Source organism: Calonectris borealis, chromosome 15, assembly GCF_964195595.1.
Source record: "Calonectris borealis chromosome 15, bCalBor7.hap1.2, whole genome shotgun sequence".
Classification (NCBI taxonomy): domain Eukaryota; kingdom Metazoa; phylum Chordata; class Aves; order Procellariiformes; family Procellariidae; genus Calonectris; species Calonectris borealis.
Genome location: NC_134326.1, coordinates 2,276,741 through 2,293,442, shown reverse-complemented (window position 1 = coordinate 2,293,442; position 16,702 = coordinate 2,276,741). Strand labels below are relative to the sequence as shown.

Below are 16,702 nucleotides of genomic sequence, written 5' to 3'. Positions count from 1 at the left end.
CCTTTGGCAGCACACAAGTGCTATCCTTACTCCTTTTGGAGATCCCCAGGGAGGATCCTCCAAGAGCCTTTTGGTGCTGCCAGGTGCTTTTTTGTGCACCCCGGCGGTCTGTCTGTCCCTTCTGATGTACATCAGGACCCTCACCGTCCCTCCCTGTGCACCTGCAAGAGTCTCCAAGTGAATTTTGGTGTCTTCCGAGTGTTTCTTGTTGCACTGCAGGGGCTTCAATGCACTTTTTCTTGTGACACCCACCTCTGGGACCTCCATGGGCCATTCTGTGACCCCAAGAGTGCCAGTGCCATTTGAGGTACCCCAAAGGCCTCGGGGGCTATGCTCGCCCTGGGGATATGTCGCAGCCTTGGTGTGGCTCAGGACCACGTGGGAGTCCGTGATCGCCCAGGAGCAGGGCTGGAAGAAGGGTTACACCAGCTCCTAAAGCAGCCAAGTCTTTTTGTTAGGACAGTCTGGAATGAGAGACACAAGCCCAGCTTCAGTGAGCGCCCTGGAGAAGAGAATCGCCCTCCCTGGGAAGTCCACCCATCTGCATCCACGGTCAGCAGCACCCACCACATATGGATACACCACATCTTCACAGGTGTCTTAAGATGTATCTACAGAAACATCATTGCTTGGGTTGTTGCCTGGATGTCCAGCTGGGTGATGGTGGTGGTGGTGAAGGGGCAGCACTGCCTGATCTTCCTGCCGATGGTCTCCACCTGGAGCACAAGCCACCAAGAGCCCAGGGGCACCAGCATGGCCCAGTAGATTCACTCGTAGTCCAGCTCCTGGAAAAACACCCAAGGGGAGCTGCTGAGGGTGGGAACCGTGGCCAAGAGCAGCCCTGGACTGCAGAGGCTAAGGGGCTCTGCCAATGGGAAATCCCGGTGGCCACCTGGGTGGAGGTAGTTGTGGAGGTAGAGACTCCACGGGGCAGATCAGAGCCGAAGGGTGAGGAACAAGCAGCCCCACCCAGGAAGGGAACAGGCAGAGCTGACTTCTGAAAGGACTAGCCCCAAGGGCACTCAGTCCTTCCTGCTACCATGGCCAAGGCTGGAGCATCTTACCTTGAAGATGACGATGTGCAGATGTACCAGTGCAGAAGACGATGGCATGGGTGTTGCCACAGGTTTTGTGGGGGTCTGATGAAATGCAGACCAGGCTGAGCAAGGGCATAAGGAGGAGAGCATCCAGCAGATCTTCAGCGCCAACAGCAAGTCCAACCTGTCCTTCCAGGTGCAGAACGGGTGGGCAATGGAGACCAGGCAAGAGGAAAACCGGCACAGTCACAGCAGCGTGCTGCTCCCAGGGACACCACCGCCAGACCTCGATGGCACTGGGGACCTGCTCCGAGCATCGATGCTGGGGAGTACCAGTGGCTTGTGGTCCTGGCCACCCCAGGTGTGCACTAGCCCTACCCCTCAGCTGAGGCGATGGAATGGGGCATGGCCTGCATGAACTGCTCATTCTTCACCCTGAGGCCATAAATGTGCAGGTGGGCACCCTTGTCCATCCGGTACTTGCTGATGGGATGCTGGATGACTCCCTGGGCCAAGAGGGGAAGTTAAGCTGCACTGGGGCCCGCTGTGTAAATCCTCCTCCTGCTGCTTCTCTGAGGTGGAGCTGCAGAGATCAGGCCGCTCATCACACATGTGACTGAAGAACAACTTGCAGGCAGGGGAACAGTCCAGCTCTACTGTTCCTCCCAACCCTGCCCAGCCAGTACCTTGTGTTTCCCCATGTCCGTTTGGAATGCGAAGCCCAAGAGCATGATCTTCTTGGCCATGACAGTGTTGAAGAGGCAGGCAACGGTGCAGGCAGCAAAGTGGCTGCACTGGCACTCGAGGACCGGCAGGAGGTGTGGCAGCAGGTTAGGCCAGGAGCTGAGCTGCCAGTGCTGAGCCACCTCCAGTGGGTTGAGAGCCTTGGAGACAGACCAGGTTGAGGACATCTTTCTGGAGATGGCTGCCCCCTTAAACCTGCTCTGGCAGAGCACCATGGCCGAGGGGACACCACAAGTTCCCTTAGGGATGGTGACACTGCAAGCCTCCCCCTCCACCCCCGGCATCCAGAGCTAGATGAGAAGCTGGAACAACCCCAGGGGCCACCAAGGATGATAGGGGACAAGGTAGTTGCCAGGTAGATCTGTCCCACCAGGCTAGATGGTGTCCCAGCCAGGATGCTGGTGTGGACCCAGGGACCTTCCTTGTGCTTCCTAGGACAAAGCAGCAGGGACAGCCTGAGCAGAGCACGTGGGCCCCGGAGGGGACGCCCATGGGGACAGAGAGTGCAGGACCCAGCCACGCTGCCCTTGAGGAAGCGGTTGGTGATGTGCTGGTCCGTGCCGATGGTGTGGGACACTTCCTCCACGTTGGCCCCAGTCACCTCACTCAGGGCACTGATGGAGTTGGTGCTACTGATCCTCCGAGCCAGGAATGTGATGGCAGCCTGGGCAAGGGCAGTGTGTGGGACCCTCAACTGCATCTCCTGTGCCAGCTGGGAGACGGGAGCACGTAACAGCATGGAGAGCCCTGAGGGCCACGTGTTGGGCACCCAGTGCACGCAGGCGATGCTGAGGGTTTCAGTGGGGTTTTGCCCCTCAGGTGTCTCGTTGCCACCAAGGAGGACACAGTCAGGGGTCTTCAGGTCAGAGGTGGCCATGCCTTCGGCCAGGACCTTGACAGGATGTGGGGGGCGCAAGATGGCGTGGGAACGCTGCAGTCCTGCACACCCCTTTCTCCTGGTCCGAACTGCCTGTCGGCCACCAGTGAGATACATGGGCCACCCTCTGCCACCCCCTAACCCATGGTCTCCCAGGGCCTTGCACCAGGACAGGTTGGACGCGGTGCTGAGCCGCTGGATGCTCTCACTGCTCGCGCCAGCACTGTGTTCTTCTCCACATGGGTCAACCACCTGGCCCTTGCTGGGTCGAGAAGGTCGATGCCACCCAGGGCTGGGCTGCGAGGGAGGGGGAGAGGGCAGGGTCTGGCCCCTGGGCGGGGGAGCTGGGTGCTGGCAGTGACCCAGAGCCTCGCTTACCTGGAGATGCCCAACCGCTGGGCACATCTGGCTCCCCAGCCCAGGGCACTGCTCAAAGGCAGAGTGCCATGGCCGAGGGGCTGTGGAGGAAGCGCTGGCCAGGGGTGCCGGTGTCACCCAGCCCGCAGGGTCCCCCACGGCAGGGGAAGGTGCTGCCGGTCCCCTGCCCCAGTCCACGCTGCCTGCAGTCCCCCCCCAGGCCACCAGCCACCCTGCCAGCAGGGACCAGCCAGTGCCTGCCGCTCTGCCCACGGCCGACCCGGGCACCCCCGGCCACTCGGAGCAGTGGGAAAAAACCCCCGGCTCCCTCCTGACGCCAGCTACAAGTCATGACACCCAGGCACAGGGTGCTCTCCCCACCGCCACCCCCCGGGACGGCAGGTCCCGGCTGTGCCCAGGGGTGCCGGGGAAGTTGGGGTGAGCCAAACCATCGGCACAAGGCGCTAGGATGAAAGGCACTGGGTTTATTTGTAATAGAGCTGATGTCTAAATTAATTAACAAAGGCTCGCCGACACACCTGCTTGGACAGCGGTGCGGGCACAGTGGGGGCCAGGGAAAGGGACGGACCCGTTTGCCCAGCCAGGCACCCCAGGACCCCGTGTCACCCCCCCACCCCCGAGCAATGCCCTGCTGCCCGCCCGGCCCATCCCAGGACCCCCAAACACGCCGGCAAACCCCAGCCTTAGCCACACCCTCACCACATCCCCCCCAGGGACCCCCAGCCATGTCCCCCCCCATATCTCAGAGTCGTTGTCCCCCCCCCCCCGGATCTTCAGTCATGGCCCCCCCAAACCCCTCCACCAGGGACCCTCAGCCACACCCCCCATCCCTGGACACCCTCATACCAGGGACCCTCAGTCACGACACTCCCCCCCCCCCCCCCAGTCCCTCCGACCAGAGACCCCCAGCCAAGTCCTCCCCACCAAGGACCCCCCAGACACCGGGCCCCTCCAGATCCCTCCCATGTCAGACACCCCCCCCTCCGCCGGGACCCTCAGCCACACCGTCCCCAACCTCCCCCCCACCCCGGGGCCACCCCCGAGCTCCTCCCTCCGGGGCCTCCGACGCCCCATAAGCGCTGCCCACCCCGTCCGAGGGACCCAGGCAACCCCCCCCAGGCCACCCCCCGCCCCGACACCTGCTGTCCCCTTAAGAACTCGCCTGAGTGGCAGCCCTGGGAGCCAATCAGAATGCCTGCCGGGGGTGGTGGCAGCGCCCGCCCATGCGGGCGTGACCCCGCCCGAAGGCGTGGCCGATCAGAGCCACACCCCCAGGGTGTGCCCACCCACGGGGCGTGGCCGGGCAGAGCTCCGCCCCCGCGCCGGGCAGAGGCGGTGCCCCCGCCCCGGCCCCTCAGTCGCTGCCGTCGCTGTCGCTCCCCGCCGCCGGCTCGGCCTCGTCCCGCAGGTCGGCGAAGAAGTCCTCGCCGCTGCCCGCCGCCTTGCTGCTGAGGGCCCGCAGCGGCCCCCCCTTCTTCTTCTTCTTCCGGTAGTCGTCCACCACCAGCCCCCCCAGGGCGGAGACGTCCCAGAACTTCACCTTCTGGTCGTGGGCGCAGCTGGCCAGGAGCTGCCCGCCCGGGGCCACCGCCAGCTGCTCGATGGGCTCCCCCAGGTGCTGCCCCACGCAGCCCAGCACCCGGTTCGGCAGGATGTTCACCGCCCTGGGGACGGGGGGCCCACTGAGGACCTCGCAGGGAGGCAGCGCCCCGCTCCAGCACAAGCCCACCCGCCCGCGCCAGCGCAGGCTTGGCAGCCCTCCCTTCCCTCGCTCCCAACCCAGGCTGACCTTCTCCCACACCTCCCCTCCCCATCCCGACCCCTCCCGACCCCTGACCTGATGACTCCATCCAGGGACCCCACGCATACGATGCTGTCCGTGATGGGGACCATGCAGTCAACGGACTCGGCCCTCAGAGCGAAGCGGTCGCTGGCGGCCCCGAAGCCGTCCCAGTTGAAGAGGTAGATGGTGCCTTCGCTGGAGCCACATGCCACTTTCTTCCCCCTCTGGGCAAGATGGAGGCCAGTAAGGCAGAGGCAGAACAAGAAACGCGGGGCGTAGAGAGGGATCCACGGCAGGGCCCGCTGCTGACCTTCAGCAGCACGACAGACGTCAGGTCCCCGTTCTGTGGCTCCGAGAGCAGCTCAAAGCGCCGCCTCTTCACGTTGAAGACGCCCAGGGTGCCATCACCGCTGTGGGAGACGGAAGGGGCATGTCGTGAGCGTGGGACATGGCGCAGGGCGCTTCCCCCAGCCCTACGGGAAGGCCCTGTGGGCATGGGGGAGCCCGACCCCGGCACCACGGAGCCCCTGGTACCTGGCCGTCAGCAGGATCTTCCCGTTACCGTCCACGGCCATCGCGCTGATGTACTCCTCCTGCTGACGGGCCTCCAAGATGGCGTCCCCCTTGCGCAGGTCCCACACCTTCAGCGCCCCGTCGTCATCACCCGTGGCAAAGACGTGGTTATCGATGGGCAGCACGCAGTTGAGGGCCGAGCTGCAGAGACCCCAGCCCCGTGCCGGCACAGTCACAGCTCACGCCGCGGGCGAAGGGCTCCCAGAGCATCGGAGATCGATGCTCCGGCCTCTGCCTGCCCGGCCCGGGGCTGCGTGGCCCCGGCGGGGGCGGGAAGGGGACGCTGCCCCAGCAGACGCTGCCCGGGACGAGCTGCCCGCACAGACCTACCCGTGGGCCTTGGGGAAGCGCGTTTCCAGCCGTCCCTCCTCCACCGTCAGGATGTGGACGGACTTGTCCTTGGACACGGTGAAAAGCTCTGGAGAGCCGCGTCAACGCCCCCAGCCCCGGCACCCCCGGTGCCACCCCACATCCCCCGCACTCACTCTGCCCGTCCTGGGAGAAGGCCACGTCCCGGCACGACTTGAGGTGATGCCCCGAAGACCAGAGCTGCCGGTTCTCCCCCTCGGTGCAGGAGTACGAGTACCTGCCAGCGCCGGCTCGGGCTCGCCGGGGCCCGCGGGGAGCCCCGACGGCCGGTGCCAGCCGTTGCCAGCTGGGACCCCCCGCCCCACGCCCCCACGGCCCCACTCACAGGTAGACGTCGCCGTCCACGTCCCCCGCCGCCAGCAGGGGCCGGGCCGGGTGCAGGGCGATGGCGTTGGCCGTCGCCTCGAAGCAGATGTCCTCGGGGGTGTCCCGCAGCCGCGGCTCCCTCCCCGCTGGCTCCGAGCACCCCTGGGGGAGAGCGGGGCGGTGGGGCCGGGGCCGGCGGGGCCGGGGCCGCGCCGCCCCCACGCGTGCTCACCTCCCCCGGCGCCGCCATGCCGGGTCCCCGCTTGGGCGCAGGCGCTGTGCTCGTTTGCATAGCACCGCCCCCCTCATTTGCATGGCACCGCCCCGCCGCAGGGCGCGCTCCTCTAGTGGTGGCCGGCGGGGCTGACACGCGTGGGCCGGCGCCAGCCCGGCGGTTACCCCGGTGTGTCACGACCCGTTGTGTCTCGTCCCGCGAGGGGCCCGAGCCCGCGGGCACCCGTGGGCCATTTTGCCGGGACTCGCTCCGGCCTTTTCCCGGCCGCCTCGTATTTTCCTGCTTTTCAGCCGCGCGGCACTGGGAGCCCCCACGGGCTCCCTACCTTGCACCACGGGGAACACCGTGGCCTCGTTCCCTGCGTCCCAGGGGAGGGGGCGGCCAGGCAGTGCCCGTGACCAGGTGTCACTTCGGCCCCTTTCAAGAGCAGGGGCTGGCAGGGCCCCCCGAGGTCCAGCCCAGGGCCCCAGCCCAGCCAGGGGCCACCAGCAGCGTCCCCGTCCTTGCCCAGAGGGGCTAATCCTGCAGGCCCTGCACTGTGGTGATGAGCTTTGCCTGGTGCTGGCCCGATGGCATCCACCCTGCCGCTGGCCAGGGGCAATCACCGCTCCGCGGCCACGCACGGCCCCAGCGCCGCCAGCCGCCACTGCAGCTTGCGCAGGGGAAGCCGTACCAGTCCTCCGCTTCTGGCCGTTCCTCGTGCTGTACCCCACGCAAGGGTCCCCTTTCCTCCCCACGCACCGAGGCAGAGGTTGCTCAGCTGGGATTATTTCCCCCAAATAGGTTTATTTGCTAATTTTATCCGGGGCTTGACAGGGGGCAGGCAGCCCCCCACCCCAAAAGGCTCCCACAATAAACAGCCTCAGTTAGGGCTCGCCCCGTGAGACCCAAGAGGGCCTGGTGGGTGGGAAGAGCCCAGCCCAGGCACCTTCTCCCTGCCCCCACAAACAGACGTTCACGCAAATTTAATGCGGTTTTATTACGGCTACAACATTTACACGTCACAGGCTATACAGCAAACTCTGAGGGGGGAGCCTCAGCACAGCCCCGCGGCGCAAGGCGTGGGGGGGCACGTGCTGCCCAGCCCGGAGCAGAGGGTGGACGGCGTCGGGGGCGAGGAGAGCACACCAGCAAGCTCCGGGAAGGCAGCATCCCGCGGGCTGGCGTTCCAGGAGCTGGAGAAGATACTGGAGGCATCAGTACTTGGGACGTTTCACCTCAACTCTGGAAGAGACAGAGGGGCAGGACGGTGGTGAGGATGCGGGGCAGACGGCTCCCACCCAGAGCTCGCCACCGAGGTCCACAGTTTCACCCCACAGAACTGCACGGGGGCCCAACAGCTCCTCGGGGCACCCAGCTGGATGGGGCGGAACTGTCTGGTCAAGGAGGAGCCCCAAACACGGCCCTGGGGTCTGCTCAGCACCCACCCACGGCCCAGGGGAGAGGTGTGCTGCAGGCTCTGCTGCGCTGAGCAGGGCAGGAGCACCCCAAGGGGACCAAACGATCTCCATTCTCCTTCCAGCCCCACTGCCGAGAGCTGGCAGGGAGGTCTCTGCGCCCTGCAGCGCCCTGCAGCGCCCTGCAGCGCCCGGGCCAGGCCCCAGCACCGGCCGAGCCCAGAGCAGAGACAGCTTTACTAACCCATCAGCCTCCAACTTCTTCCTCTTCTCGATGATCTGCAAAGAAAGCACAAAGTCCCGTTACCCTCAGGGTAGCTGGCTGCCCGCAACCGCAGCAGAGGGGTTGTAGGGTGCAAGATACACCCGGGGAGAGCTGTAGCCAGGCCAGAGCAAGCTGAGGTGAGCTGAAGTTGTCCACAAGCTGCCTGAAGTCTGGAGAAGCTTGGCCTGTTCCCCCTTTGCTCCATTTTGGCCACCAACGACCACTTGTTTTCACCTTCCCCTAGCCCATCCTGTACCGTCGGGGTGCTCATGGCCAGCTCACCCTGCCAGGACAACCCCCAGCTCTGCCAGTTAGAAAACACGGAGCTGCTAAACATGCCTTGTCCCCTCCAAATCCCTTTGGATGGCTCTGAGCTGCCGGTTTTGGACACGTTCATCTGCTGCAGAGCCCGGAGCAAAAAGCCCCCGATCGGGACTGCTCCCAGGGCAACAGCTCCAAATGCAGCTCCAGATGCCTCTGCAGTCCTGAAGCCCCAAATATTTGGCTGGTGCTCTCGCAAGGAGGAAATGGAGCTTCTAGAGAGCCAGCCCTGCTGCACACGCACACCGGCAGTGCCTGGCTGCCAGGACATGGGCTGGACCGAAGAGCCCTGACTAAGACAGCGAGGGCAGGACTAGGTGGGAGCTCTCCTGGGCTACGCTGGCAGCTCGCGGCCTAAACCGACGAAACCCAGCACCAGGCACTCACCGCACTGATCTTCTTCCACTGCCGGTCCAGCTCCGCCTTGTCATTTGTCTCCTTGAAGCGACGGGTTTTGCGTCCCTCAGACATCTTGATCCCATACTGGAAGGCCGCCCTGGGGAAGGAGCAAGACAGAGCTCAGCGCTCGCAGGGGATCCACAGCCTGCTGGGGGAACGGACACATCTGCCCCAGCCGCAAGCCCGAACTCCAGAGCTGGCTTGGGCAGCACTCTCGAGTCCTCAAGGGTGATACTAAGAGCAGAGAGAAGCCACCAGGCCCAGGATCCACAGCTCATCCTCGGGTCCTCACCAGGGAACCCTCTTCTTGCTTCAAGCTCCCCCAGGACCCACGTTTGGCCAGCGTGGCCACCCCCACCCAGAATCCTTGCTCAGCCCTTCACAAGGGCTGCACTCACTTGGGCAGAGCCTCTTTGTTGTTCATGTATTCGCTGTACTCCTCCTGGGTGTCAAAGTCCCAGCGGCCCAGAGGTCCTTTCTTGTTACCCTGCAGCGAAAGAACGACTCAGAGCAGCTCCTCAGTTGATGCCAGGGTTTCTCATGCAGCCCCGCACGCCCAGACAAGATCTCAATCTCCCATCGGCCCCAGTTCAATGGGCTTGTGCACCCAGTCTGGCCTTGGCTCCGAGATCCCCTCCCCGAGAAGCCCCGACAGGAGATTCTGTGGAAGAGGGAGTTGAGACGGACCAGCAAACCTCCCCGCCGCCTCTCGGTCAAGTGCCAGAGAGTCGCACTGGGACAGTCCCCGTCGCGCTGTCCCAGGACTGCTCCCTGGGACAACAGATCCCGCCCAGACCCAGGCACGCAGCAGATCAGCAAACCCCAAAACGCATTCAACACCCAGCTCCAGGGCATTCAACCCCTCTGCACAAGCTGCTTCTCTCCAGTGGGATCCCCTCAGCCTGCACTGACGTCTAGTTCGCTGGCTGGTCCTAAAAGCGGGTGACGGCATACCTGATCCATTTTGCTGTAGTCCACCTCTTCATCGCTGTCCACAGCCATATCATCCATTCTGTAAGGAAAAGAAAAGCAAGGAAAGGTTGGGAGTGGGTCCATGGGACGTGGATCAGGACCTTGGAGCCATCTCTTGTGGCCTCAGACCGAATGCGCTCAGTTCCTGGAACAGAGAGAAGTTCCTCCAACAGCAAGCCCTGCAGGTGAGCTGTACCACAAGGGCATCCAAGATTGCAAATGCTCCCGAGACGACTGCAGGCTGAAAGCTGTTCCTCTTCTGCCGAGGGACTGCTTTGCAGCCAGAGCTCAACGAGCACATTAATTGTGTGGCAGACTCCCAGCCACCTCGGCCTCTCCCCGGCACTCGCAGGCAGCAGACGCCAGGTAGCCATTTATAGCAGAGACCAGCTACGAAAAGGCCAGGTCTGCCAGAACCAAGGATTCGGGGAGCATTTTAACAGTAGGTTGCAACCCCAGACAAAGCCAGGCCCGCTCCTCCCAACAAGTAGTGGGGCTGATGTTCGAGTCCTTGCTGCCAGAGCGCAGCAGCCCCTCGGCACACCCTGCTCCCAACCCGCAGCTTCTTGCTGCTTCCTTACGTAGCGGGGTAGCACTCGGCGTAGCTGTTGGACATGCCGAAGAAGTCCCCCAGCTGCTTCTTGTCTTCTGGCTTCTTCAATGTGACAACGGTCAAGGAAAGCACCACCACGTAGCCGTACAGCTAAGGGCTGAGCACAGCCAGCCAAAGAGCCCCCTCCTGCCCCAACACAACCGAATTGGAGGCTGCAGATCTTGTACTTGGCGTACGAGCAGCAAGGTTTGGGTGGCATTTCTCTGCTACCGGAGGATGAGCCCTCCCCAGCGAGGAAGGACAGCCACGCAGCCACACTCGGGCAAGGCCTGCCTGCAAGGGAAGCCCGGCCCCGCCGTCGGCCAGGCTGGCACAGACAGTAAAGGATATGACTCTGCTCCTTCCCAGCCAGCGGCTCCAGCAAACTTCTCGTTGATGGACTTGATGAGCTCCTTGGCCGAGCCGGGTCCTGGGGTAGAGAGAGCAGCAGGGTGATTTTTGGGGGAGGAACAGCTCACCGCAATACACATGGGGCTGGGCAGAGCCCCCTTCTGCACGACCGGTTCATCGGGACGGGGTAACAGGCAGAAGGACAGGATGCGTATGAGGTAGAAGAGGAGGAGCCAGGAGAACACCGAGGAGCAGCAAACCAGTTTGAGCACAGACAGGGGCGGGCTGATCCTGGGAGACCCTGAATCCTCCTCAGCTTACAGCCAGCATAAGGTGGTTTGAGCTGGTCTGCTGCCAGGGAAGGATCTGCACACACGCTCAACACAGGTGGCATGCAGTAGCCTGTAGGCACAAGACTCTTCACCCCAAAACCCTCACGGCAGGCAACTTCCTCCGTCAGAGCAGCCTCTGGGAGAACAGGGAGCTCAGGCCAGCCAGCCAAGCGGTTCTGAAATCTGCAACCCCGTACGGCCTCGCTCAAACGTCCAGCCTCATTCAAGTGTCCAGACCACTTGACTCACCTTTGTCGATGTCTGTGGGCTGCAAAGAAAAGGGAGAGACACCGTGTCACCCGGGAGGGCTGAGAGCGGGCAAGTGACAGTGCTGCATGACTTGCAGCTCCACTTTAAGACTCTGTGGCAAGCACACAGAGCTGAACCATAAAAGCTCTGGCTTGTGCTAGTCCTGCCTGCCTTGCTGAAGGAGAGGACGAGCACCCAGCCACCCACCAGCCCCTGGCTGGAGAGACAGAGCTCAGCAAGAGCTGAACCCTGGCACGTGTGGGAGCACCACCAGAGACACCCAAAGCCACCAGGGTGACCCACCAACCCCACAGCTGCACTCCCCAAAGGGCAGAGATGGGGTGGGACAGTCCAGGCTTCTCGAGCAGAGGCTCACCTCATCATCAGCCTTGGGCTTCTCGAAGTAGCTGTGCCTCTTCTTTTCCTCCTCCCGCTCCCGGTCACGCTCCCTGTCCCTCTCACGCTCCCGGTCCCTGTCACGTTCTCGGTCCCTGTCACGCTCCCGGTCCCTGTCACGCTCTCTCTCTCGGTACCTCTCCCGCTCTTTCTCCCGTGGCATCTTCGCAGTGGAGGGCACATAATCCCCAATGTCTTCAAAGATGCTAGAAGTGGAAAAGAGCCTGCAGTTACGGATGCTGCAAGAGAAGAGGCCACAACCACCTCCCTTTGAACTGCAACCTAATAAAGGAGGACGCAGCACCAGCACCGAGAGCTAAGGATGCCCACTAGAACTGCCTTCTACATCTGGCACAGGTATCGCTGCATTTCTGCTCTCTTCTGCTGCCTGGACCTGCTTCTTGTGGTCCAGAACAAGAGAGAGCTCTTGCCTGCCTCAAGCCTGAAAGCAAAAACAGAGCTTGCCTCCAGCCTTGTCCTACAAACCACAGGTCCAAAGAGGCTCCAGAAGCACTAAACCCAGCCCTCTCCAAACGTGATGGGCCAAAAAGACATTCCTTAAGGCAGAGAGCTGAGACCCCACAGCCTGGGGGCAGGGAGGCACTTACTTCATATCAGCTTCAGGGGGCTTCTTCTCATCCAGCTTCCCTGCAAGGACACAGCAGCAGTGAGAGGCACATCACCCACTCCGCCACCTGCACTGCTTCCCTGTCCCCAGTCTGGTTTCCAAGCCCCGAGAGTGGCAGGGCTGCAGCATGTCCTGACCTCCTCTTCGGCTGCCACGTCGTATCTAGCCCCCTCAGGAAGCCATTCTGTCCCCCCCCAAGAGGGGACATTTCCCCAAGGAACTGGGCCTTAACCAGGAAGAGTAGAGCAGCACGAGGCACCCTCTCAGCTATGATTTCTCAGCAGCCAGTCCCGTGCCGTGCCACAGAACAGCCTGCCCTCAGGACGCGGTGCTCGGGGACGGCCCGCCCTCAGGACGCGGTGCTCGGGGACGGCCCGCCCTCAGGACGCGGTGCTCGGGGACGGCCCGCCCTCAGGACGCGGTGCTCGGGGACAGCCCGCCCTCAGGACGCGGTGCTCGGGGAGCTACAGGAAATCGCTGTCCTCTGACAGGTGGCCTCATGGCACAGGGGAATGCAGCACACCAAAACACACCTCATTCTCTCGGGATAGGCTTCAAGCATTGAGTCCTACTACTTGGTTCCCTTCAGCTCCTACCTTTGTCTTTCTTCTTGAGCTTCTTGTTGCGGGTCCCTTGCCTGAGATAGGAGAGGATCTGCGTCAGTTTGCTGATGACAATGTCATTGGTGGTCAGCGTGGTCTGTGCCTGAAAGAGAAATCCCCGAGGAAGCATCCAACTCCCTTGGTGGGGAACGCCTCCTGGCAAGACCTGCTCTGGCCAATTCAGACCAATGCGGTCCAGCACCCTGGTTGCTGGCTGGGTACCTCCATGGTGGGGCAGTCAGCCTTGCTCCGGATCAGCGTGGTTGGGATATCGGTGTCGGCATACTCATCGTCCAGATCTACCACGTAGGCCATCCTCCCCGGCAGAAACAGCTCATTCCGCTCGTAGGCCTTGTTCTTGAAGAGAATGCGGTAGATGTTGCGACCTGGAGGGGAAGGAAACGTGTGGGAGAGCTGCTCTTACAAGAGCAATGGACAAGCCCACAGCAGAGCGTATTTAGTTTACCAGAAACATCAGAATCCCCTCCCAAGAGACACGCTTCCTCCAGCCCTCAAATTCAGGATGCCTACACCTCAGACTCTCCCCTGCAATGACTAAAGGTTTTCATTCCTCCATTCAGCCTCCAGGATTTCTCCCACACCCGTGGCACAACACAAAGCGGGGAACAGCCACATCCACACAGTCTTACCCAGCCGGGTCTTAAATTCAATTTTGTTTTCAGGATCTTCATCTTTCCTGAACAGAAACAGAAAACAAACAGAAGTATTATGCTAAGCGTATGCCTCCTCTGCATCCTCTCTGGGAGGCAGCTGCACTCAGGAGTGCAAAATCCTCAACACTCACTTGGTTTCTTTCTGGGGCTTCTCCATCATTTCCTCCTCTTCCTTCTCCTTGCTGGCAATCTCAGCCCGTACCTGGCCACAGAGTAAATCCATGCATTACAGATCAATCCATGCCACTGCTGCCCATCAGAACCAGTAAGCCCACTTCCACCAGCTCCCCAACCCTTCATGAATCTTTCCCAGAAAGAGGAATCCACACTGACAAGATTGAAGCACCCATAAGTGGCAACTAATACCCTCTGCCCACCCTCTCTGCCTGTGGGAGCGGACAGAGTGGACGAAGAGCACGAAGATATCTGTGCTCACCTTCTGCAACAGCGCAAAGTCCAGACCCTTCACCAAGTGAGTGTGCTCCATGTCACCACCCAAGAACTTGGACTCCTGGATCAACTGTCTCCTCTTCTCCGCGGCAGATTTATCCCTGTGCAACAAATATGGAGCCAGTTACGAGACAGCCCCTCTGGAGCAGACTGGCAAGACAAGGCCATGTCGCGGGCTCACGTACGCCTCTGCCGTCGGCCCCACAGCCCTGTAGTTGGCAGTTGTGCTGATCAGTTCCGTTTCCTCATAGTCCTTGTTCACACCATCTCTTCTCTCCTTGGCTCGATCTCTGTACTTCTCGGCCAACTCCCTCTCGCGCTCTATCTCCTGCTGGCGCAGCTTTGCGTAATAGCTGGGGTTGGAAAAACAGCTCAGTGTTAGAGTGACACATTCACGCTTTTGATGCACCGGTCAGGTAACAGCCCCCGAGGCCCCACACGTGCCTGTTCTGCTCCCACCCCCTTCCCCAAAAACGTACTAAAGCACCGTGGGACACAACACTCCTGGAGGGCATCAGGCAAGATGAAACTGCTGTACGGAGGCTAACTAAAGAGGAGCTCGGTCTTCCCTTCCAAAGGGAAGAGGTCAAGTGCAGTCCTGCTGCGCAGACGTGCCCCAAAAAACGCAGTCACCAGTGCAGATGTCCCATCACTGCCCTGCTCTGCCAGACACCCACAGAGCCTCTCCCACTTCTTCCGGAGGTGAAGCTTCGCCCCCATCCTGCTGCCGCCCTCCCACATCTGTTCCCACAAGCAGCGACAGTCACTCAGCCTGAGCTCTTCTCATTCTGCTTGGCTCCAAAGCCCCAAAATAATCCAGGCCACTCAGGGTCCTCTTTCGTAGCCCAAGAGCTCAAGGGAGGGGCATGATGTACGAAGACAAGTCCTGATGCATTGCTTTCCCCATTTACCTTTTCTTTTTCCTCCTGCGAGCAGCTGGGTCTTCATCTTCGTTGTACTCCCGGGGCATCCTGGAAAAGGGCGAGAAACCACACGTACAGTCTGCAGAGCCATACAAACACCGACAGAACAGTCCCTCAGACACAGCAGGGCACCGAGATGCTCAAAGATGGGAAGAGTACAATCCCATTTCTCCCTAATTCCACTCTGTCAGCAGGGAGAGGAGGGGAAAGCACCGATTTTCACAGGAAAAAACCTAAACCTGCCTCCTGCACAAAGCATCTTACAGCCATGCGAGACTCGCTCTCTTATTTACAGCAGTCCTGACCCACCTGTTTCTCCACTTAACACACACATGCACAGCTTGCACGGACCCCAGCCAAAGCAAGGCCGAGGTCTGCTCCTCGGGCCCTATCTGCACACTCATTAGCAAAAGCCCCTTTAGATACTCCACTGCAGACTCCACTGCAGAGCGCAGGGGGAGAGAGTCAGGTAGGAGCGGAGCCCCAAAGGGAAACTGGACGTGCTTTGTCCCACAGCCCTGTAAATAAGAGTCCTACTCACTCATGGTGGCGAGATTTGGACGGTGGCGCAGATGTTGGCGCAGCCCGCGGGGTCATGAGAAGCTTTCTGAAGTCTTCATTGGTCAGCTTGGACCTGCAAGGAAGAGAGGAAACAGAAAACGTCATCCCCCAAACGGCAGCCCAACGGCTTCCGAGGAGGCAGAGGGTTTGCCAGCATGTCCTGTGTGACGGAGTCGGACACAGGGTCCCCGCGGAGGGAGCCCAAAGGCTGCACTGCCCCAGTCATTCCCAGCCTCCAGATGGGGGATTCGGCCTTGGGCCCCGTAGTCCTGGTCCAGTCACACCCCAGTCGTACTCACTGGTGAAAGGAGTGCGAGTCGTCCACATCGTGGCCATCAGGGGCCAGGGGGTTGGAGAACGGTTCATCTGGGGGACAGGAGGAAACAGAGCGCTCAGAGTCTGCCTGCACGGCTTCAACCCCCCTCCAGCCCCCACAATCCTCCCAGCCCGGTCCCTGCTCAGGACCAGGGAAGGGAGCAGCCTTCACCCACCACCCCGCTCCTCCATAGAGCCCAGGCCGCCGACACCCTGGGGTGGCCCCACCAGGGCACATGGGACGAAGAGGTCCTGGTGTCACTGCCCACCACGAGACCCTGCCGCCCCCCCAGCCCGAGTGACTCTGGGCCCGGGGGGGTTTCTAATGCCTCCCCCCAGGGCTGTCCCGTCCCCCCCACCTCCCGGGACTGCCCGTGCGTCCCCTCTACCCCCAAAAACGCCCTAGTGCCCCATCCCCTGTCAATCCCCCGCGCAGAGGTTTACCCCCAAACACACCCCCGGCTTGTCCCCACGTCCCCCCGAGCATCTCCTCACCCCCTGGGCTGCCCCGGAGCCCCATGGCGGGAGGTCCCCTCCCTCCGACCCCCAAGGCTGTCACCGCACCCCTTCCCCCGGCAGGGCTGCTCCTCTCCCCAGGCTGGGGGTGTGACCGCGCCCCCCCGGGGGGTCCCCCCGCTCCCCCGCCGCAGCCCGGTGCCCCAAGCCCGGGGTGGGCCTACGCCGCCCCCCCCACCGGGCCACTCCCCCGAGTGCCGCGGCACCCCAGCCCGAGGGTCGCATACCCCGGCCGCCGGGGCGTCCCGGAGCCCCGCGGTGCCCCGTGTCCCCCCGCCCCACTCACTGTCGCGCTCCGGCATCGCGCCCCGCTCCGCAAGCCCCGCACCACGGCCCCTCCGCACCGCCGCTCCCCTTCCCAGCACCCCCCGCGGCCGGCCGGCCCGCCCCCCATCCGCATTGGCCGGCGGGCAGGCCGGCGGGCGCTGCGATTGGTGAACTCTGCGATTGACGGACT

At 62.3% G+C, this 16,702-nt stretch overlaps 3 protein-coding genes across 4 annotated transcripts; all 3 read right to left on the bottom strand.

The window, feature by feature from the left end:
• Positions 1–645: 645 nt before the first annotated feature.
• LOC142088567 (uncharacterized) lies at positions 646–3,706 on the bottom strand. 2 transcript variants are annotated; one of them, XM_075163993.1, is made up of 4 exons: positions 3,037–3,706; positions 1,724–2,955; positions 1,065–1,620; positions 646–785 (listed from the first exon to the last, which is right to left on the bottom strand). In XM_075163993.1, exons 1-3 carry the CDS (start codon positions 3,061–3,063, stop codon positions 1,461–1,463), a joined length of 1,419 nt encoding a protein of 472 aa, XP_075020094.1. In that variant the 5' UTR covers positions 3,064–3,706; the 3' UTR covers positions 646–785; positions 1,065–1,460. The 2 variants fall into 2 exon arrangements, with proteins under 2 accessions (XP_075020094.1, XP_075020093.1); XM_075163992.1 differs by having other exon boundaries at positions 1,724–3,706.
• Positions 3,707–4,249: 543 nt separating this feature from the next.
• WDR55 (WD repeat domain 55) lies at positions 4,250–6,341 on the bottom strand. The gene is made up of 8 exons (XM_075163991.1): positions 6,300–6,341; positions 6,087–6,229; positions 5,878–5,978; positions 5,723–5,810; positions 5,354–5,533; positions 5,130–5,229; positions 4,874–5,043; positions 4,250–4,700 (listed from the first exon to the last, which is right to left on the bottom strand). The coding sequence occupies exons 1-8, from the start codon at positions 6,315–6,317 to the stop codon at positions 4,391–4,393; spliced, it is 1,110 nt and encodes a 369-aa protein (XP_075020092.1). The 5' UTR covers positions 6,318–6,341; the 3' UTR covers positions 4,250–4,390.
• Positions 6,342–7,262: 921 nt separating this feature from the next.
• Positions 7,263–16,623, bottom strand: IK (IK cytokine). Its single transcript, XM_075163990.1, has 20 exons — positions 16,532–16,623; positions 15,714–15,780; positions 15,395–15,487; positions 14,842–14,901; positions 14,116–14,283; positions 13,917–14,031; positions 13,612–13,682; positions 13,457–13,503; positions 13,029–13,192; positions 12,801–12,909; positions 12,185–12,224; positions 11,557–11,782; positions 11,181–11,199; positions 10,600–10,678; positions 10,238–10,318; positions 9,639–9,696; positions 9,083–9,171; positions 8,673–8,781; positions 7,944–7,978; positions 7,263–7,526 (listed from the first exon to the last, which is right to left on the bottom strand). Exons 1-20 carry the CDS (start codon positions 16,545–16,547, stop codon positions 7,499–7,501), a joined length of 1,674 nt encoding a protein of 557 aa, XP_075020091.1. The 5' UTR covers positions 16,548–16,623; the 3' UTR covers positions 7,263–7,498.
• Between the last annotated feature and the right edge of the window lie 79 nt (positions 16,624–16,702).